Source organism: Phanerochaete carnosa, assembly GCF_000300595.1.
Source record: "Phanerochaete carnosa HHB-10118-sp unplaced genomic scaffold PHACAscaffold_5, whole genome shotgun sequence".
NCBI classification, from domain to species: Eukaryota; Fungi; Basidiomycota; class Agaricomycetes; order Polyporales; family Phanerochaetaceae; genus Phanerochaete; species Phanerochaete carnosa.
The window spans coordinates 3,754,006-3,775,561 of record NW_006767632.1 but is presented as its reverse complement, the minus strand read 5'-3'; the positions used below and the strand labels follow the sequence as shown (position 1 = coordinate 3,775,561).

Below are 21,556 nucleotides of genomic sequence, written 5' to 3'. Positions count from 1 at the left end.
AATTAAGCGTACAAGTTTCAGCTTGCGTAGACTAGACGTACTTGTTATCTTTGAGCATTGGCTGAAGACACATGGGTCTGTTGGCGCTGTCATGCATGCATGTAAATATTAATCAGGCCACTCCGGCTCCGAGAGCAAGCAATATGGAACGTGATTGTGTGATCTCCGACGACCGAGATCCGTACTCTGGACCGCTCCGCATCTTGGTTTCACCTACCACTCCAGCAGCGCAGCGCTAGCACAGCAGTAAGTTGCCGCCCGCTTGCGTTCCAATCCACCGCAGCCCACAGCACCGCTCCGTGCCTCAGCACAAGGCGCCGCTCGGCCCCGTACAAAACATCCTGCCGAAGGTCTCGCGTATTGCTTGTGTAAACACTCGTACGATTCATACCCACTAACAACCTGATGCCGGCTTGGCGAAATCCACTACAGATGTCAGCTATACTCGGTCATGTGCGCCATTCCCTCAACCATGCCAAGACGCAGGCCCAAGGACGTGCCCAGGAATGGGCCGAGAGACACGGCGTCGAGATGAAGTACGTCGACGTGACGTTTGTCTTCATCGGTGCGTCGGGCATACCCAAGATGGACATCGTCGGCACCGCGGACCCCTATATAATTGCTACGCTTGATAACAACTTGAAGTTTGTGTACGTATTTAACGCTTGAGGTCCTGAACCAGTGCGCACTGCTGAGGGGTCTTGCAGATCGACTGTGCAGGTAAACACGCTCACCCCCGTGTGGAATGAGCAGTGGAAGGTGAAGAATGTACCAAGCATCGCGAACCTCCACATTGTCGTTATGGACAAGGACGACGGCGCGATCACTGACGACATCGTCGGTGGCTTCGAGACGACGGTGACGACAGGGGCCAAGGAGTTCACTCTCGAGAGCCCTTCCCTCAGAAGAAACCGGGGGACACTCTTCATGAAGGTACTTCATATCATCCTGATGTTTCAAGAGATGCTGATGTTCACACAGATTGACACCACGCCATCCACTGACGCAGATGCGGCAGCGCGGCCGTACATCTTCGACGGTCCAATTCGGTTTTCGCGGCACTCCTCGCCTACGGTGGGCCGCTTAACGAATCTGGACGATGCACGTCTGTATTCGACGTGGAAGATGTTTCTCCGTGGGGTACGACTGTTCTTCAGCGACGGCGAGAAACAGCACTGGAACGTCAACTATCACGCAGCTAAAGCTATCTTCCAGGGGCCGACGTCCATCGCCATCCGGTCAACCATACAGGCGGGTCACCGGATGCTTTACGCGCGAACGACGTCAAACGGGTTTGGAGTTATTAACGACGCGAAGGACGTCATGACCCTCCTGCACGGCGGCAAGCCCGGCAGCCCGACCGCACACAGAGTCAAGCCCGCCGTATACACGTACATTATCGCGGCTGACGACGACTCGTTCCGCTTCTCGGAGACGGGCGCGGCCTTCTTCGTCGACTTCGCGTCCAAACACGCGCTGCACGCGAACTGCGCCGAGTACGTGCGCTACTCTGGCGAGTTTCACCCGCGTCCTGCGGGCGGCTGGGCGAGCTTCAGCGACGACACGCCCGACGACGCCGTCGCCTGGGAGCTCGTGATCGACAACAACTCGGGGACGTACTCGCCGAGTCCGCTCCTGCTCCCGAACCTCAAGGACCTGTTCGAGTACAACTTCCCCGGCTTCACAATCTGCACGTACGACTTCAACGACCCGCGGCTGGCGGAGAGCCGGGAGGCGTGCCGCACGTACGCGCTGTACAAGCGCGACGTGCGTCAGGAGGAGCTCCAGCCCCACACGCGCGGTGAGGAGCCGCTCGCGCATAACGCGTCGGCCGAGGCGTGCAACACGGCCAGCGCGGGTCACCTGGAGAGCACGGGTAGGATAGCGTAGGTGCTATGGTTCGATATCGATAGGTAATACTATATCCTGGCGATACCCTTCTATCTTTTCATTCATTCATATAATCTGCCGGAGGAGGTATTTACTCGTATTGTGAGAACGAGACCCCACGACTTGGCGCGTGCTAGCCTTGTATACTAATATACAATATGTAGGACGATCGGAATGTACAAGGACTTTCTAATCGGAGCTCTGTTCGCGAAGGTCGCACCTTGGATCATGCTCTTTAAGCGTGGTGCGATAGGAAGTGCTTCGGCCTGAAACTGAAACTTGAAAGGTCTGAACACTGATAGGATCTCGAGCAGGAGCTCCGAGGCTCTGCCATAGGCGGCAAGGCTACACTATCCTAGGCAACACGGCTTAGTTTTTCCACCGGTCACTGGACCCTTGGGCATTGCGCTTGCTATACTACAAGCTCAGTCCGGTAAACAATAGCGTCCGTGGGATGTCCAGGCCCAGTCTGGGCAATGCAGGCTGTCGGAGCGGCGCCGTACGAGCATGCACGTCGCTGTGCGTGTCATAATTGACGGCAGGAATTTGTTCTGTTCCGCAGACATGCACCTGTAAGAAAAGACGTCTTTCTTCCCAGGTACACCACGTCCATGTAAGAACGAAGAGACTCACCGGTGTTCATTGAATGGAGAAGCTCCGGCGGATTGGACGTTCTGCGGCCTCGTGCTGGGGAATCGGATCGATCCAGCCAGCACAAAACCGCACCCCGCACGCAATCACCACATCGTCCACGTTGGACGGACAATGGGGCTGCCGTACACAGGCCCGCTTTGTCTAGAATCCACGCTGGAGGGGCGTGTTGCGAGGAATTGGGCGTCAAGGACGTGTGGGGCCAGAGACTGCAACAGACCGATTGTTCAGCATGTGCCGAGCGAGAAAAAGATCCATTCTCCAGGCTGTTCGAGGGTTCTGATCTTCTGCCAAAACGTGCCCGCTACGGCCGACCTGCTGGCAGATGAGAGCCAGGGAATTGGAGTTTAGTTTGCCAGGGCCCTAATAGACGCCAGACCCCCGGATACCTCCCTCCGCTTATCCACGACTTAGCAGCTCACATAGAGCAAGTGAAATCTTGAGAATTTTTGATCGAGAGCGCAGCATACGCAGTAGCATGTCTAGCACAGCTATGCGTCTGTTCATTGAGGGCAATGGCAACTGAGGCAGAGGTTTGCCGCGCTTCCACGTCTTAGGCGCCCTATTAGGCGGGGGCGGGGTTTCGGGGTCTTATAACCCCGACCCCCTCCTCGTGTTACCCACCGCCAGCTCTCCTCTTCTTGAGACGTTGCGAGCGAATGCTCCCAGCGGATTTCCACCTCAACGCTCACGATTGCGTCTGATTGTCTGGCTGGTGTCGTTTGGCCGATGTTTTTGTGATTTTTTGGGACTGAAACCTTGGGATTTGTTGTAAGCACGCTTTTGCTCTTCGACCATGTTACTGCCGACGAACCTTGACCTTCTGCCGTCCCCTAAAAGTGCTAGTTTTGCTGGCGCTGCCGACTTTTGGTATTATGGAGACGTACCCAACTGTGTCTCTCAAGTCAGGAACCCGTTTTGTCTGCGAAGGATCGTCCATCGACCGTATGTCGCAGCCATTGCTGTCGCACGATTTGCCGGAGCACGCCTTTCTAGATAACTGGCCCTGTCGCGAAGATACATATCCCTCGTTTTCCGACCATATTCTTCTGAAGCCCTTGTCCCCGATTTTTTTCGAGGACGAGGACGAACCGTCGCGCACCCCATCGCAGCGACCGCACCAGTGCAGCAGAAGCGACGGCTACCTTCCATCTCCGCCACGCACAGGCACGCCGTTCATACCCTCAAGCTTGCCGGACATCTGTTCCTCGAGCTGCATGGACTCTCCCGACCACAACACCGCGCCTTGCCGCCAGACCCTCTCGCGTCTGTTCACGGGGTCACACGATGCCTGTTGCCACCCCCAACCCCCGTCACCACCACTCGACACCCCCGAGCTGGTTCAACGAGCTCTCCCTAACACTCGCCAGGCGGAGCCATTGTCTCCGCCGTTGACATCACCTGTTGACATGCTCGACTTGCCACAGTTGTCAACCTTCGACCCATTCGAGCGAGATCATTCAGATCGAGGGTCTCCCCGTAGCCAAGAAGGATACGCGGAGTTTGGAGTCGCTTCGTCATCAAGACAACAGAGTTGTTGGAACAACAACGAACATTCGAGCGCCACATTGTTACACCACGGCCACGTCGCGAGTGACTCACCGATACAAGAGCTGCTCACACCCGATACACCGACCTGGAACAATAGTGCGATGCTCGACCCTCTTTTTGACGACCCTGAGATGGACTGGAGAGGCGACGACAACGGCGAGCACAGGTTCATGCGCGACCTCCATACGCCACTCGGCGAGGCCAAGCCGAGGAACAACTCGCTCGACTCGTCGCAACAAGACTCGTACGATTTCATGGCCGCGATGCACAAGAGCTCGCTACGACCCCTCCGAGCATTCACAATGCCGCACAGTCTACCCTCAACACCAGCCAGGCCACCACAGCTCGACGACCCGTGGGATGAGCCACACGATCTGGACCACATGGATATAGACGAAGAACATCTTTTGAAATCTCCTCGATCTCCATCTCTTAATCTTAACGTGTTCAACGCCCAGGAATCAGCGCTCCTAGACGCGGCTGAATCGAGTTGTTTTTCTTCTTCATATTTATCGCATTCTCCACGACCGCCACCAATCTCATTGTTTGACGAACCATCATTCGACAACACTACATCTGGGTCTTTCTCAGACGACTTCGTTCCTTCGTCACCGCGATCACCACACATGCAACTTCTTCCGACAGAGGACGACCTGGTAGAAGATCCAACTCTGACGGGCACCATATCTCCTGCTCTACTGGGTCTTCCTGAACCTGAAACGGCATCTGGTCTCGGTCTCGACGTCGATCCGGGCCTGGATCGGTCGCCATCACCGTCAGACTACGAGCTCCACCTTCTGGACGGCCAGATGGACATTCCGCTGAGAGATCTGCCGGAGCACGAGTACCAGCAACTCCGGGCGTTCTATGACACCCTGACGCAGGCAGAAGCAGAAGCGAAGGATCGCGAAGCCGTGCTCGATCGACGGGTGAAGGACGTGTCCGCGCTGCTCAAGCCGCCCAAGGCTGTGGCCGACGCAGCGGTGATGCGTGCGCGAAGGCAGGAGTACCGGTCGGCGACGGACTTGCGCGCAGAGGCGAGGCGAGAGCGGAAAGAGGAGAAGCACCGGCTGCGCGAGCTCGGCGCGTTGCTCGACCTCAAGCTCGAGACACGTGTGTTCAACACCCGGACGTCGCTCCGGAGTGTCGCGCACCTCGTCGCAGACATGGTCTTCAAGCGCCGTGATCGCACGCGCTCGCTTGCGAACCGCAAGGTGGCGAGTGCCCCACGGACGTTTCAACCTTCGCCGCTCCGCCATAGCTTCTCTGCTGAGGATCTTCGTTCTGGCATCGACTACGACGGCTTCTAGTTCGCGTCTTGCTTTTTCTCTTTCCTTCTGTCGCCGTCGGCTTCTTTGGTTCTTGCGCTCTCTATGTCACACCTGCTTCATCTTTTCCCTCGCCGTTCCTCACTCGGTCCCTAATATGTCTGACGCCTGCTGTTGGTCCTGCAGGCTGGAACATCCATTGTACAAGTTGGTCTCGAGTATAGCATGTTTTGTAGCATTACATGTCACCATCGGCCGCAATTCTTTCTTCTCATATCCGATTATTGAAGAATATTTTATGGTCCCGCACGGACTCGGTTTCCTGGCTGCTACTGGGCTCTTCATGGCCGCGGACTTGATGATACTCTTCAATCGAATATAATTTGAGAGTCAATTTTGGCGCGACTCGTGTCTGCGAAAGTGTTATTCTAGGAACAAAGATGCGCGGACACCTATGATCGTCGGAACGCCACAACGGTATCGGCCTCCGCCCCTATTCTTTACCCGGCAAGCTCAGGGCCGATACTCTCGGACACTCACGCAAGACATTTCATCTACCGAAGTTGACCAAGTTGAATTGGATGTGCAGATGGGTATGCGATGCTATAGGTATACAATGTGTTGAACAGCAGATAGCATAAGTCTGAGGGCGAATTAGAGGGGCGAGCACACGAGCTGCTGTGGAAGGGGAGGCTCGAAGCGGCACACCCGCTCGAGCTTCCAACCCGCGTCCTTCAGAAGCTCGATGAAATGCCCGAGCGTGCGCTCCTGGCAGTTCGCAACGGACATCATCTGCGTAGAAACTTGAGCAACCAATAAACGCAGGTTATATTGCAGGAGACATACGCAAATGTCCATACTATACTTCCAGCCCGTCGCTGAGTCGGCGTGGGGTAGCAGAGGCTCTGGAGCCTGGGGCTTTGCAGCGCCGGGGATGTCGGTGGCAGTGCCAGAATCACGGCACATGTAGTCCGAAATGTGGTCTATCACGACGAGCTTGGTTGTTGGTTGTGCCGCGTCGCGGAGGTGCGACAAGATCTTGTTCGCGTACTTGTCTGACCAGTTGTGGGTGACGTATCGGAGGGCAAATACGTCGGCATTCTTGATAGGTTGTTCCGCAAAGAAATCATGGCCTGCAGGTGACAGTTACATTCACAACAGGTCGTGGTGTAGAGGCAAGATCACGTACCCTGCAGCTGCACAGTGCTGCGATCAATGAGGTCAGGCATGTTAGCCTTCCACAGCTGCTCTCCTTCCTTCACCACCGCATGTCTATCCTGGACAACATAACGGAGGTGCTTATGGGCCTTCGCAAGGGCCATAGTGAAGTTTCCGACTCCGCCGCCGACGTCGACGACAAGGCTGCCCGCGGGAAGCGACGCCCATTCAAAACCTCGCGTAGCGATGGCGTCCTCTGCAGCGTTCGTATTCGCACGCATGGCAATGCCAAACTTGCGCAGGTACAGTGCGTGCTCCGGGAGCTCCATCCAGTCGAAGACGGTCAGCTTTGTGCGCATAGCGCGCTGCCACGCAGCCTCGTTCGGCTCTTGCGAATGTCCAGTCGCAGGGTCCAGGAGGTGCTCCGCCAGCCAGGCGTTGCCCCACTGGTTATTCTCTCCACTGCAGATACTTCAGGAGACTATGGCGAAGATTTGTCTGGCACAGCTTACGTCATTGAGATGAGAGCGGCGACACCATTGGTGCCGTCCCACCTGTCGATAGGGCTTCCCAGCATCTCTTGGACAGGCTTGCCTGTGCACAGGGCCGAAGAGATGCGGTTATTCCTGAAGACGTCCGGCGTGACCTCCTCGAAGATGTGTCGAGATGCAAGATATCTCAAAATTCGGCCTAAAGTTGTCGTTTACATCAGATGCAAGGTCCTCCATGAAGACTTGAGAAGCAAACACGAACCTAGCTTTCCAGCGTCAACATTTTTGACTGCCGCGATGTCGTTGACGTGCAGGCCCTATATGAGCGTCAGCTCCAGAGAGCAGGTGGTAGGAATGTCCACAACCTTTGTGCCTGCCTCGCGCAGAACGTCGGGGACATATGCTGCCTCTGCAACAGAAAGTGAGCCGGACAAGAAAGACTAGCCGAGTGTCAGTTGTGCTGGAGGCTGTGAAGATTCGCACACGCACCAGGAACGCGAGATCCAGCAGGTAGGACTGCGGATGCTTGAGCGTCGCAATGAGCTGCCATGCAGCAGCAACGACGGGCGCAGCCTCGGCTGCGAGGTCGCTTTGCAGCCTCTCGCTCTCTGGCCCAAGGGGCGTGTCCTGCGTAGGATAAGGGGTATCGCGCTGGGCGGACTTGGCCTGTATGTCTTTCACGCCATTAGCGATAATCTGTACGAGCGCATCGAGAGCAGACATGGCTAGGGTATGCTAGAGACGGCCTGCACTGGTGCTGCTATCCTTTAAAGGCCGTTTGTTATATAGAGCATTGCTGGACGTGTTGGCTGCAGTGTTAAGAGCATGACTTAAGCGCACTGACACGTATGTCTTCTGTCCGTAAGCCAAGGATCAATGTAAGCCGTCAAGTACTCCACCGGCGAGCAACACAGGACGCAGATAGCAAATTCTACGGGCTCTGACATTACCAATCCAGTGCATTTCTTATTAAACTCTCCCACAGCTGAAGACGGCCTTGTCATGGCGATAACGTTGTGCGCGTAAAGGGACAATGAACAAGGCTTTTCTCGTGCGGCGGGGCGAAAGCGGTATTCACCCGTGGCCACGGATCGGCGACGCGTGGTTGACTAAGACAACTAACGAGAGGATATCTCCGAGGCGGCTCAGCACGCCCGACATGCATAGCCTTAGTGGACTGAGGTCTCAGCGTCGTTGCATAAGACCGTGAGCATTGGAAGATGAGTACTATATCCGCCAAGATGTGGATCTGAGGTGAGTCCTACAGCTTGACAGAGCGACCACAATCGTACACACCGTCTGCCTTAGATTGGTCTTGCGGGGCGCGAATTGATAGCAGCATTGGCTTAGATGTCTTTCGCGATTCATACACAGTAGTGCTGCAACACGTGCATTTCTTAACTGTACCAAATGGCAATAGTGTAGTGCATGACTCTGATATTCAGTAGGCTTCGACTGCTTGCAGAGGGTGAATGCCTAGCCGAATAGCCCAGGAGCGAGGCCGCGAGAACGGACGAAAGCAGGCTTACCTAAAATTAAGCTAGTAATATAGCGGGTGCTAAAAACGCGGACGCGTCACTTGATTATTTGAAAGCAGTTTCAGACCGCTAATCACCTTTACGTCCGCATCCAAAGCAGGCTCGTCCGTGAGAATACGCTTAGTGATTGATGGGTACAAGAGACGGCTTCGCTCCGCTCCGCGATAAATATTCTCCCGGTAGTTATTCTCGTGGCGGCTGTTCTCGAGGTTGGCGTCTTTCGCGGTTGGTATATGCTCACTCAGGTAGCATTCTTGTGACTCTCCGGAAAATATAAATTTACATATGTGTTTGTTTATAAAGTCTGTGAGCAACCTTCTGGTTCTTGCCGCCTACGGCGGCTCGGGCGCAAGCGATGAAACTGGAGTGCTAACGTGGGTGGGGTAAGCAGAAGTAACAGGATCGATCAGGGGCATGCAGCGCTGGGTATATAAAGGGCAAGGTTGGGAACAGGGCATGTAAGGGGTTAATAAATAGTAAGGAATCATTTACTTACTTTCAGGCCATCTGGTTAAAGATACGAGTAATCCTGTGCGTTGGATGGTAGCTCCCATAAGGGAGTCTGGCAGCTAGCTTACACAGGCGGCCCGATTGTATAAAAACTGCGCCGAATTAGAAGCCTAGACGTCGCTGTAACAAATGCTACTTACCAGTACTCAACTACTGATCGCCATAGCAATTGATCTCGTCCGTGATGGGGGTGTGATTGGCCAAGCACGAGACGAATTAGTTCCTCTTTTGTGCAAAAAGAGGTCCAAAAATATATACGATATTTTTCACAAAAAGAGCTGAACACTTCTCCTGGGAAGAAGCAGTGCTATTTGCAGCACGAAAAGGTGTACTATTTGACTTTTTTTGAGTGTGGGAGGAGTTCAAATATTTCCAAGGAAAGTAGGGTATCTATTCTTGTGCCTATTTTCGGACAAAATAGTGATCGCCCGCTGTGATCGCCCGCTCATGGTATGACTGCATAGCATGAGCAGGCGATCACTATTTAAGCTGAAAATAGCTACCTCTTTTGCAAGAAAATATATACAAGATTAAATGGCCTATTTACATGGGGAATATTTGGACTATTTTTATGCTCAAAAAGCTGTAAAAATAGCATGCCTTTTCATGCTGCAAATAGCACCACTTTTCCCCAGAATAACTGCTCAGCTCTTTTTACAAAAAATACGTGCCATATTCTTGAACCTCTTTTTACACAAAAGAGGAACTAATTCGTCTCGTGAAGGTGCTACTTCGGTCACAGTTTGTATGGAAATAGCGACGGGTTGGAAATCTAGACTCCGCCGTAACAAATGCTGTTTACTGGAACTTACCACCGTAACAAATGACTCAACTCCGCTTTGATATGATCATCTCCCCGTAAAGACCACTTTATCCCCGCCTTATTTGACCTTGTGCCCTCCTGGCCTCTCACTACGTGGCGTGACCACAGTGGTCAATTGACAAGACTAAACACAACTATGACTAAGATGGCTGTCTGAGAAGTGCATGTACGCTACGGTATTAATATACTGCACATCTATACACTCTGCACATGTGTTATAGAAAAATGACACAAAATAGCTTGGATATTCACTCAATGTGCTAGACGATGAGCTGAAATCAGCGAAGTTCGAAGTAAAATCTACTTGCACACACTCTATCAGCCCTGCGAAGCAGCGGTACAAAGTCCACCAGGTCCTTGGTGTCAAGGGACCTCCGATGTTGTCACATTACTGCCTCGATGATTTGTGTATGCTGCGCTATCTTGCATTACACGCCTCCGCGCATCACATGCAATATGTTGGAATGGTCACATATATCCGGTATATCTGGTGTATCCAATTCTATGCACATTCATGCCGCTTACTGCAGGGCCAGAACCAAGATCAAATACAGTGAGGATGAAGCGGCAACACGACACTTATGAGGTGGCCTTTACGACAATATAACTGCATAAAAGCAAAGTTGAGTTATTTTTGTTACAATGGTAGGTATCAGTAAACAGCGCTTGTTATGATGGAGTCTATATTTTGTAACCAGACGCCATTTTTATACTGATCAGGTGTTATATATTTATACAAACAGGCCACCATAATGCCTTTTGCTCGGCAGAGCTAATACTCTCGGTCATCAACCCAAGACATCCCATGTACCAAATCTGACCAAGTTGAATTGGAAGTGCAAGGTATACAGTGTGTTGAACAGTCAATGACACAACTCTGGGAACAGATTAGAGAGGCGAGCAGATGAGTTGCTGCGGAAGAGGAGGCTCAAAGCAGCACACCCGCTCAACCTTCCATCCTGTGCTCTTCAGGAGCTCGATGAATTGTCCGAGTGTGCGCTCTTGGCAGTTTGCACAGCACATCATCTGCGCAGGAGTGACGTGAGCAGCGGGTACACGAGAGGAATATGGCACAGTACGCACAGAGATATCTAAACTGTACGTGAAGCTCGCCGCCGAGTCGGCGTATGGCAACAGTGGCTCCGGGGCCTGAGGTTTTGTAGCGCCAGAAATGTCAGCGACAGCGCCAGAGTCATGACACATGTAGTCTACTATGATATCCATCACGACTAGCTTGGTAGCCGGCTGTGCCGCATCGCGCAGGCGCAACAGGATCTTGCTCGCGTACTTGTCCGACCAGTCGTGGAGGACGTACCAGAGAACAAATACATCGGCGTCCGTGATGGGCTGTTCCGCAAAGAAACCATGACCTATGGCATAAAATTTGTATCAGAAGTCGAATGTGACTCAGGGGTCAAGACGATATACCCTGCAGTCGTACAATACCATTCTCAACAAAGCCAGGCACGGTTGCCTTTCACAGCCGCTCCCCTTCCTGAACCACAGCGTGTCTGTCCTGGGCGACATATCGGTGATGCTTGTGGGCCTTTGCTAGAGCCATGGCCAAGCTGCCGACCCCACCGCCAATGTTGATCACGAGGCTGTCTGAAGGAAGCGACGCCTACTCAAAGCCTCGTGTCGCAATGATATTGTCATCAGAGCTCGTGGTCGCACGCATGCCGATGCTGCACAGGTGCAGATCCATTGCATGCTCTGGAAGCTCCAGCCATTCAAAAAGGACCAAGTCTGTACGCATGGCGCGCTGCCACGCAGCCTCATTCAGCTTCTGCGAATGCCCGATCGCAGGGTCCAGGAGATGCTCCGTCAACAAAGCATTGCCACGCTGGATTGTCCCTCCGCTACAGGTGTCTCAGGGGAATGCGATAGAGATTTAGTCGGGGAGGCTTACTTCAATGAGACAAGGGCGGCGACACCATTTGTGCCGTCCCACCTGTTGATAGGGCTTCCCAGCATCTCTTGGATAGGCTTGCCTGTGCACAGAGCAGAAGAGATACGGTTATTCCTAAAGATGTCCGGTGCGACCTCCTCGAAGATGTGTCGAGATGCAAGATGTCTCAAAATTCGGCCTAAAGTTGTCGTTTACATCAGATGCAAGGTCCTCTGTGGAGCAGCCACAAACCTAGCTTTCCGGCGTCAATATTTCTGACTGCTGCGATGTCGTTGACATGCAGGCCCTATGCGAGCGTCAGCTTTAGAGGGCAGGTGATAGGGATGCCCACAACCTTTGTGCCTGCTTTGCGCAGGACATTGGGTACATATGCTGCCTCTGCTACGGACATGGAGCCAGAAAGGAAGCTCTGCTCGAATGTCAGTCATGTTGCAGGCTGTTGCAGGCTGGTACTCGCATACGCACTGAAAGTACAAGGTCCAGTAAATACGTTTGTGGATGCTTGAGCGTCGCAATGAGCTGCCATGCAGCAGCGATCACAGGGGCAGTCGATGCTGCGAGGCCACTTTGCAGCTTCTCGCTCTCGGGACTGAGAGACGTGTCTGGCGTAGGCCAGGGCGTGCCACGCTCAGCGGATTTGGACTGGATATCCTTGACGCCATTGGCGATGATCTGCACGAGAGCGTCGAGGGTAGACATGGCTGGAGTGTGTTAACGGTAGTCTACGTTAGCGTTATCATCATCAAAGAGCTGTCTTGTATACTAAAGATGTGTCTTCCATGTGACTAAATACGCTGACGTGCGCACTGTCTGTCTGTGAGCAGAGGGTTTGATGCAGAGCTTGTTGCTAAATTCTCTGAGAGACACCTACCGGTGTGAGAGATCGAGCAGGATAGGCCAAATTCACGGGACTGTCTTTGATAAATTCCAGATTAGTCCCGTGGGAACGGGGCGGCTAACTTTATTCTGGTCAGTGCACTTCGTCTGCATGTGCATGAATATCTGCTGGACACCAGAGACAAAAACAAGGGGGATGCACTATTGCAAACGGATGCGCCCGGAACAACGTCTCTCGAGCGCCTGGGCAGAGTGAGGACCCCGTCCCAAATAAAATCTGATTAATGGGTCTAGACCGACTGAATGTTTACACAAATAGGGGAGTTCAGAGTGTGATTCTGGGGGTGATTCCAGGGTGATTCCAAGGTTGGTTTTGTCTCACGGAATCAGACGGTTTTGGGGTCCCGGAAAGGTGATCCTGGCGGCGAGGGCCAGAATCACACATGGGTGTCAAATCACCTCCGGAGCTGATTCTGCATGTGATTCTCTCATGTTTTATTCACTTTCATGCCTGTCATACCTTTCTCACCCTTTCTGTTGGACTTGCTACTCTAACACAAATATATTCTCATAAATATTTGGATAGCTTATGCTTTGCTAAATTGTAGTTTTTCATCCCTACCCATGATAGTACTTCAGTATCGAGAGGCGGGCCTTTGTGTACTGCATTTAAGCCTGTTTAAGCTTGCGAGTATATGCCTGTCATAGTGTATACCAAGCCATGTCAACTGGGAGACACAGCAGACCAATAGTAGCAGGGTGGTGGAGGAGATGCTCAAATTGAATGCAGACGAACATTACATACATAAGAAATCTGTACTTATCTTTGTTGATGTACTACAGTTATGCTTACTGAGGAACTAGCTCAGAATCACACTCTTGAAGGGGGCATTCAGAGTGGGGGGTGATTCTGATTCTGATTCTGGGATAAATGATTTCTAGAATCACCTTGGGTTTATCCCAGAATCACCTCTAGAATCATGTACTCTGAACGCCTCTAATATCAGACTTGGCTTCGCATTGATATATATATCCTACAGTTTGCTCTGCAAATTATTCAGGAGCTAAGGATGCTGTGGACATGGACTCAAGCCTTTCAATGTCATGCCAGAGGAGCCTCAATAGGGCCTGGCTGTATTTTTCTGGTGAGTGTGACAGAGACTATTGATTGAATCATGACTTTACAAAGCTGAGTCTAATTTTGATTATACAACCTGAATTTGTGGCTGACACATTCGGGTTTGAGACTGCTCACCAACTCGTGCCGCATATAGAGCATTCCAAGTTGTACTTTGAGCCTTGGACCCCATGCCACTGCCGCAGATGAAGAGTCCATGCCTAAACAAAGGCAAGTCTGCGTGTGAGTGGTTGGTACAACTAGTATGCAACCTAAGCTTGACTCTCTGGTGGCTCGTGTACATAGCCCAAAGCTCAGCCGCGAGGGGTGTCATGAATATTACACATTCTGGATGGTTCTCCCAGATTCCATAGTATTCTTTCACTTTCTATATACCTCCGTATACTCGTAGGATATTCTAGATATTCAGTCTGACATGTATATAAGGAGCTCGTACTGCTCAATAACAAGCCAGACTCGAGCTGGTCTTTACTCACCTCCATTCCTCTCGTCTGTCTCCTCAGCCTTGTCGTAGCCCAGTCCAGTTGGATTGTTGGTTGCTGACATTAGCTCGAGTCTCCACCAACTGCCCTACGACGATCCTCGTCACTCCCACTCCAACCATCACCCATCTCCACACGACAATCCACCCGATACACACATCCAACTCTCACCCTAACTCCTAACCCTACCGAATTCTACCACATCAAGACTCGGACCCCTCGAACCCTTCTCCGTGCACTTGCACAACTTTTACCACATCACATCTCCAAAGTCACCTCTGTAATCACTAGCCCTTGGGCGGCTAGACAGATCTCCATCCAATTAGAATCATGCTCTGCCCTACCATAGGCGGTGTTACACGCTCTGCAGCAGGCAAGCGGATATTCCTGAGTACGACGTGGCAACTGGTTGCAGCCAGGCATCGGAAAAGCAATAACAGTTAGATCGACGGTCCCTTTCTGGGCATCGGATCGAAGAGAAGCAATTGCTCTTTGGGCTGTTATATTATCTCTAGAACTGTATTAAGATAGCGTTTCAGTTCTTTTTCAAAAAAACCCTATCTTTGGCAAGTTCTACCCCTGATCTGGTTGTTACAACACGATTAGTCCCAGGGTTTGCTGCAATCAGCCTCACAGACCCGACAATCTATGACCATGCCTTCTTGTAATTGCAGAGGACATACGCATCGAGAACTAGAAGGGAGATCCATCCACATACATGGAGATAACGTACGGTACTGTGCGCAACAACCGTGCCCACATTCTCCGGACAATAGCAGTCGTTGTCCTCGGTGCAGAGAAGGATTATGTGGAGAACTGCTACAAAGAGTTCCCACAGGAGCACCTTTGGAATCCCTTGCAACCCCGCAACCCGTAGCATCTAGTTCAGAACCCAGAACCAGACGAGATACTCTTGAATTAGTCACCGACCATCTCCGCTCAATTGCCTTCGGAGAAAGTGAAGCACCACCAGAGGGTCCACCAAACCCCGTGGAAGAAGTGGTAGAAGATTCTGAACAATCAAACCCACCTTCCCGACGTTCTCCCACCCCACCTTCATCTCCATCCGATCTCGGCGCGATGGCCGAGAATCAAGACAGTGCCGCGTTCCTAAATGGAAGCGCGATGAAACCCGACGCCTTTGACGGCACAAAATCCAAGTACATCGCTTGGAAGACGCAAATGAAATTGTATGTAGTCACACAAAGGAAGCAACTACCAGAACAATTTGACAGGGTCCTCATGATTTTGTCTTACATGAAAGGTGGACATGCAGGCAAATACGTCGCCACATTCATGAAAAAATACGACACGGATGAAAACGCCGTAATACAGACCACGAAAACACTGTGGGAAGACCTAGATAGGCACTTCCTAATCGACGAGCAAGCCGAATCATATGATCGGCTCCAAGCAATGCAGATGGGAATGCTATCGGCACAAGAGTTTTTCTCGAAGTTCGAGTTGTGCGCCTTCCAGGCGAATATTCACAACTTCGAAGCGCACTTCCAAGAACTTAAGTCACTTCTGGAAAAAGCACTCCGGGCCGATATCATCCAGCTTTTGTACAACTCCTCGGAGGAACTCCCAACTATCTACGCGCTCTACAAGTTACGGGTCGCGCGCATCAACCTTAACCAGCAACAATACTGCCGAAGAAACCCACAGTCCCAACAACAGGGACAGTTCCAGCCAAGGCAGCAGCAGGCGCAGAACACATCGCGAGCACAAACTAACGCACCTGTGCCAGCAGCTGCTACAGTGCCAGTTCAGACACGGCGCGACAGAACCGGTGTCACCTTCGGAGGCAGGGGACAACCGATGGAGTTAGATCAGGTGCGGCGACAGGGTCTCTGTTTCTGATGTGGTCAACAGGGCCACATATCACAAAATTGCCCTAATCGGCAACAAGCTCAACAGGTACGAGCCGCAGAAACCCCGGTAGTTCCCACCACCAATACATTCATGCCACTTGCATCACTCAACAAAGCTCCTGCCACGATGGCAGAACCATTTGACTGGAAGACGGCAATTTGCAAAGAAATTTGCGTGGTTATGAAGGGTTTTGCAAGCGGTCAGCCGGGCGCGTAGCCAAGTTGACTGAACGTAACTTTACAAACTATCTGTGTTCTTGGTTTGGAGTAGCCATGTATATACCAGAAAAAGGGGCGTCCGCAGAGTGGCGCGGAGAGGCTCAACCCTCTTGCTTAATTCCCCCGAATAAAAAATTATCTTCTACCTTGAATCAGACTGAATCTACGCAGTGGCAGCGCCACACCCCATGGACAGCGGCATGGATCCGCCAATGGATAGTCAGCAGAGACAAAGCAGCACTCAGACTGTTGACTGAATGGGTACACTCAAAGAAGAGTGTTGATGCCTCCGAAGCCTGCATGAACCAAATCAGGCAAATGAAAGAAGAAGAAGCAATAGACTTCTTGAATGAATTACAAAAGCAGCCTTGATTTATCCAAGGAAGGAAGGGGACACAGATGGACGTCCCCATGATCATCACCACCCTGGACACGCAGCAGCGCTTATCAGTCAAAGCGTTATTAGATACAGGATGCACTGGATTTTCGATTGATGCGCAGTTTGTCTGCGACAACAACATCGCTACAAAGAAACTGCCATCACCAATCTCTGTCTATAACGCGGATGGCATGCACAACGCCGGCGGCGCCATCACTGACTTTGTCGAACTAAGGGTGGAAATTCAGGACCACGTTGAAAGACTTCCGTTCACCATTACCAATCTAGGGAAGACTCCAATCTTCCTTGGATATGAGTGGTTACAGATTCACAATCCATCTATCGATTGGCAGGAACAAATCATTCAGTTTGATCGGTGCCCGATTACCTGTAAATACACCGCCCGATTAATTGATATTGATGCCGATCACGAAGAGCCCAGTGATCTGGAGGCTCGCCTAGAAGAAGGGGATAGAATCTTCATTTAGACCATGAAACATACTTTGCTATGGGAGCAGCACGTATTCGCACCACAGCCACTGATCTAGCGATCAAAGAAAGTCTGAAACACGAAGCCAAGACCTTTGAAAATACTGTCCCGAGTCACTATCACAATTACTCCGACGTATTTAGCAAAGAAGACTTTGACTCTTTACTGCAAAGACAACCATGGGACCATGCAATCGAACTCACACCAGGCGTGCAACCAATCAGTTGCAAAGTTTATCCTATCTCTGTAAACAAACAAAAAGAACTTAATGAGTTCATAGAAGAGAACCTCCAAACCGGGAGAATCCGACCATCAAAATCTTCGTGGGCTTCTCCATTCTTCTTCGTCAAGAAAAAAGATGGATGACTTCAACCCGTACAAAATTATCAAAAGCTGAATGAGTTGACGATTAAAAACTGCTACCCACTTCCTTTGATACAGAAACTAGTGGACAAGCTGAAGCAGGCGCAGTACTTTATGAAACTAGACGTCCGATGGGGATACAACAACATCCGCATCAAAGAAGGAGATGAAGAGAAGGCGGCGTTCCCAACGAATCGAGGATTATTCGAACCACTTGTCATGTTTTTTGGTCTTACCAATTCCCCGGCTACATTCCAAACTATGATGAACGATATATTCCGAGATCTCATCAGTCAAGGACACGTGGTAGTCTATCTAGATGACATCATGATCTTCACTCAAGATTTGAAAGAACACCGTCGGATCATGCGGCAAGTTCTTCAGATCTTAAGGGAACACAAACTTTATCTGAAACCAGAAAAGTGCGAGTTCGAGAAGGCAGAGATAGAATACCTCGGGATGATAGTAGAAAAAGGGGTTGTTCACATGGACCCAGTCAAGATAGAAGGAGTCGTCAATTGGCCACGGCCCGAGTGCAAACGAGATATTCAGGCATTCCTTGGATTTACCAACTTCTACCAAAGGTTCATCCGAGATTATGGCAAAATAGCAAAACCGCTCAGTTCACTAACAGGCAATGCTACTTTCGAATGGACCGTCAAACAAGAGGTAGCCTTCACAAGCTTGAAGGACGCTCTCTGCACAGTGCCAGTACTAGCCATACCCAATGACGACGACTCATACCGAGTAGAATGCGACGCCTTGGACTTTGCCGTAGGAGCAGAATTAGCCCAGAAACAAGATGGCAAATGGAAGCCTGTTGCTTACCTGTCTAAAGCCATGACAGCTGCTGAAAGAAATTACAAGATTTACGATAAGGAACTTCTTGCGATCATGACTAGTCTTGATGAGTGGCGTTAATACCTCATGGGCGCCATACATCTGTTTGAAATATGGACGGATCACAAGAATTTAGAATACTTCTGGAAGCCGCAGAAGCTCAACCGGTGGCAGGCCCGATGGGTAACTGAGTTAGCCGAATATCAATACTCGTTGCATCACAAACCCAGTAAATCTAACGGCAAAGCAGACGGACTATCTCGCCAAAAGAGGCACAACACAGGAAAAGAAGACAATTCAGATATTGTGTTACTAAAGCCAGAACATTTTCGTGCCCTGATTCGTAGTACCGTATTTAGTTTAGAAGGAATTGACCAGGACTAGGTCGCGGAAATTAAAAAATATAAAAAGAACCAAGATTCACTAGTTACCATAGCTCTATAGAACAAGGACAAAGATTGGAATGAAGATAGTACCGGACTTGTGACATGGAAGAACCGTATTTATGTACCAGTAAATAGAAAACTCCGTGAGCAAGCCATTGCTCATCACCATGATACCCCATTAGCTGGACACCCTGGCCAATACAAGACGCATGAAATGGTCACGCGTAACTACTGGTGGCCCCAAATTTGAGAAGATATCAGGAAGTACGTGGCCGGATGCGAGAAATGCCAGAAAACCAAGGTCCACACGACACAACCTACTGGACTTCTATTCCTGAACGAAATCCCTTCGCAACCCTGGGAAGTAATCTCCGTGGACAAGATAGGCGTATTACCAGACTCATTCGGGTACAATGCCATCCTCGTAATTGTCTGCATGTACTCTAAGCAGATAATCACGATACCAAGTACCATTGAGCTCAACGCCGAAGGATGGGCAAAGGCACTCCGAGATAACGTAGTCGCACATCATGGATTACCCTGAAAGATCATCAGTGATAGGAGAACTGAATTTAAGAATTAGTTTATCTCCAAGTTATACCGATCCCTCAGAATCAAAGCTAATCCCTCAACCGCGTATCACCTCCAGACAGACGGACAAACGGAACACATCAATCGCGAGATAGAACGATATCTCCGATTATTCATCAACTACCGACAAGCAGATTGGGCCGAATGGTTGCCACTCGTGGCCTTTTCATATAACAATAAAGTCCATTCGTTCACTGGGTATACTCCATTCTTTGTCAATAAAGGGTATCACCCTTATGAAGGAACCCAACCAGTGCGAGAAGGACTAAGCGAAAACGTCCAACAGTTTGTCGATAGAATGGATTGAGTACGTGAGGACACTAGTGCGGCTATCAGTCTAGCACAGGAAACCATGAAGTGCTTCTACGACAGAAAGAGGAAGAGCGGACCGGAGTACAAAGTGGGGGATAAAGTTTGGCTAGAAGGGATAAACATCTGAACAGACAGGCCAATGAAAAAGCTCGACAATAAGCGATATGGACCCTTCAAGGTCAAACGCAAAATCAGTGCTTCTGCCTATGAGTTGGAACTCCCACGTCAATGGAAACAACATCCCGTTTTCAATGAAAGCCTCCTTAGCCCCTTCAAAGAACCCACGTATCCCTCACAGTGACGAGAACCGATATTCCCTGACCTCGTAAATGGCGAGGAAGAATGGGAAGTCGAAGATATCCTTGACTCCCGTCGTGATCGAAACGGAAACCTGGAGTATCAGGTGCTCTGGAAGAATAGCCCCCACGGCGATCGCCGCTCCTGGGAATCACGGGCAAACTTGACCAATTGTCAAGAACTCCTTCAGGAATTCCATGCTAGACATCCCGACAAACCTGCGCCTATGACGATTCGAATCCCCCCTCTATTAACACGACCCATTCACATACTCACGCGTGATACCACTCTTTTGGTACAACGGATGGGTGGGATTCTCCCGAAGCAAGGATCTGAAGAATCGGCTGGGTTTGATCTTTACTCGGCTGAAAGCGTTAAGGTACCGGCACAAGATCGCAAGATTGTCGGCACCGGCATAGTAATGCGTGCCCCTCACGGAACCTATGCGCGAATCGCGCCACGAAGTGGGTTAGCAGTCAAAGGGATAGATATCGGGGCTGGAGTTGTAGACCGAGATTACACCGGAGAAGTGCGCGTAGTGTTGATCAATTCCACCAATCAATCCTTCCAGGTACGCGCCGGCGATCGGATCACACAAGTCATTTTGGAACGCATTGCGTCATGCAATATCGAGGAGGTATCGAGTTTAACAGAAACTCGACGAGGATCAGGAGGTTTTGGATTGACTGGTAAATAATCATGAGGACACGATTCTAGACGGAGGGGTAATGTCATGAATATTACACATTCTGGATGGTTCTCCCAGATTCCATAGTATTCTTTCACTTTCTATATACCTCCGTATACTCGTAGGATATTCTAGATATTCAGTCTGACATGTATATAAGGAGCTCGTACTGCTCAATAACAAGCCAGACTCGAGCTGGTCTTTACTCACCTCCATTCCTCTCGTCTGTCTCCTCAGCCTTGTCGTAGCCCAGTCCAGTTGGATTGTTGGTTGCTGACAATGGGTAGCTTGAGATGACTACAGGATCCCAACGCTTAGTGCACAGCATGTACGGGCTGGTAACATCCGAAAGTCATTATTTGCGGTCACTGGCATCCATTTTTATGAGAAAGCTGACTACAGAGACAACCACATAAGGTACCAGACACAGATAACTTGACTTGTTCACCGCAGGCCCTGGCGACGGATAGTGTTAGGGGTCCGCTCGCGGTGCCGGGATGTGCAGACGCCGCCTAGACGCGCACACTCCCCCGACTGAGGTTGTTTTCAGCGCTTGATGAGATTGCCTCCCCCTTGGACAAAAACAGGAAAAAGTTATAGCAATCATTAGTGCATTAGGAAAATGTCCAAACGTATTGACATCGCTTGTACGTCTTGGGATTGGACCGACATGCCTTGGGTGCCTTGATGATGTTGGGTAACACCTCCAAGACGGGTCCCAACAACGCCTAAGGCAGACTAAGGCATGTCATCTAATCCAAGACGCCTTCAAGCTGCAACACCCGGAGGTTTTCCTGATGCTACTAAGCGCGGGGACCGAACACGAAGTGACACGAGCAAACCGCCAAACAAACAAGGACAAGGGCGGGAG

At 50.8% G+C, this 21,556-nt stretch overlaps 3 protein-coding genes across 3 annotated transcripts; 1 reads left to right on the top strand and 2 right to left on the bottom strand.

Moving 5' to 3' along the window:
* Positions 1-187: 187 nt before the first annotated feature.
* On the top strand, positions 188-2,172 carry PHACADRAFT_174335 (uncharacterized protein). The gene is made up of 2 exons (XM_007396408.1): positions 188-933; positions 982-2,172. Exons 1-2 carry the CDS (start codon positions 802-804, stop codon positions 1,888-1,890), a joined length of 1,041 nt encoding a protein of 346 aa, XP_007396470.1. The 5' UTR covers positions 188-801; the 3' UTR covers positions 1,891-2,172.
* A 2,621-nt stretch (positions 2,173-4,793) lies between these two features.
* Positions 4,794-7,846, bottom strand: PHACADRAFT_209657 (uncharacterized protein). Its single transcript, XM_007396407.1, has 7 exons — positions 7,499-7,846; positions 7,375-7,449; positions 7,272-7,326; positions 7,031-7,208; positions 6,550-6,980; positions 6,207-6,493; positions 4,794-6,152 (listed from the first exon to the last, which is right to left on the bottom strand). Exons 1-7 carry the CDS (start codon positions 7,730-7,732, stop codon positions 6,015-6,017), a joined length of 1,398 nt encoding a protein of 465 aa, XP_007396469.1. The 5' UTR covers positions 7,733-7,846; the 3' UTR covers positions 4,794-6,014.
* Positions 7,847-10,768: 2,922 nt separating this feature from the next.
* Positions 10,769-12,488, bottom strand: PHACADRAFT_196229 (uncharacterized protein; the record flags this gene model as incomplete). Its single annotated transcript, XM_007396406.1, has 7 exons — positions 10,769-10,906; positions 10,964-11,250; positions 11,555-11,739; positions 11,790-11,967; positions 12,021-12,075; positions 12,121-12,198; positions 12,255-12,488. The coding sequence occupies 7 exons, from the start codon at positions 12,486-12,488 to the stop codon at positions 10,769-10,771; spliced, it is 1,155 nt and encodes a 384-aa protein (XP_007396468.1).
* Between the last annotated feature and the right edge of the window lie 9,068 nt (positions 12,489-21,556).

Bases quoted from the DNA above. Each gene is read 5' to 3' on its own strand.
- PHACADRAFT_174335 (XM_007396408.1), top strand. From the start codon at position 802: ATGGACAAGGACGACGGCGCGATCACTGACGACATCGTCGGTGGCTTC. The intron at 934-981 runs GTACTTCATATC...ATGTTCACACAG, and splicing joins GGGGGACACTCTTCATGAAG to ATTGACACCACGCCATCCAC.
- PHACADRAFT_209657 (XM_007396407.1), bottom strand. From the start codon at position 7,732: ATGTCTGCTCTCGATGCGCTCGTACAGATTATCGCTAATGGCGTGAAA. The intron at 6,981-7,030 runs GTAAGCTGTGCC...AAGTATCTGCAG, and splicing joins GCCGCTCTCATCTCAATGAC to TGGAGAGAATAACCAGTGGG. The intron at 6,153-6,206 runs GTATGTCTCCTG...GTTTCTACGCAG, and splicing joins AGTATAGTATGGACATTTGC to ATGATGTCCGTTGCGAACTG.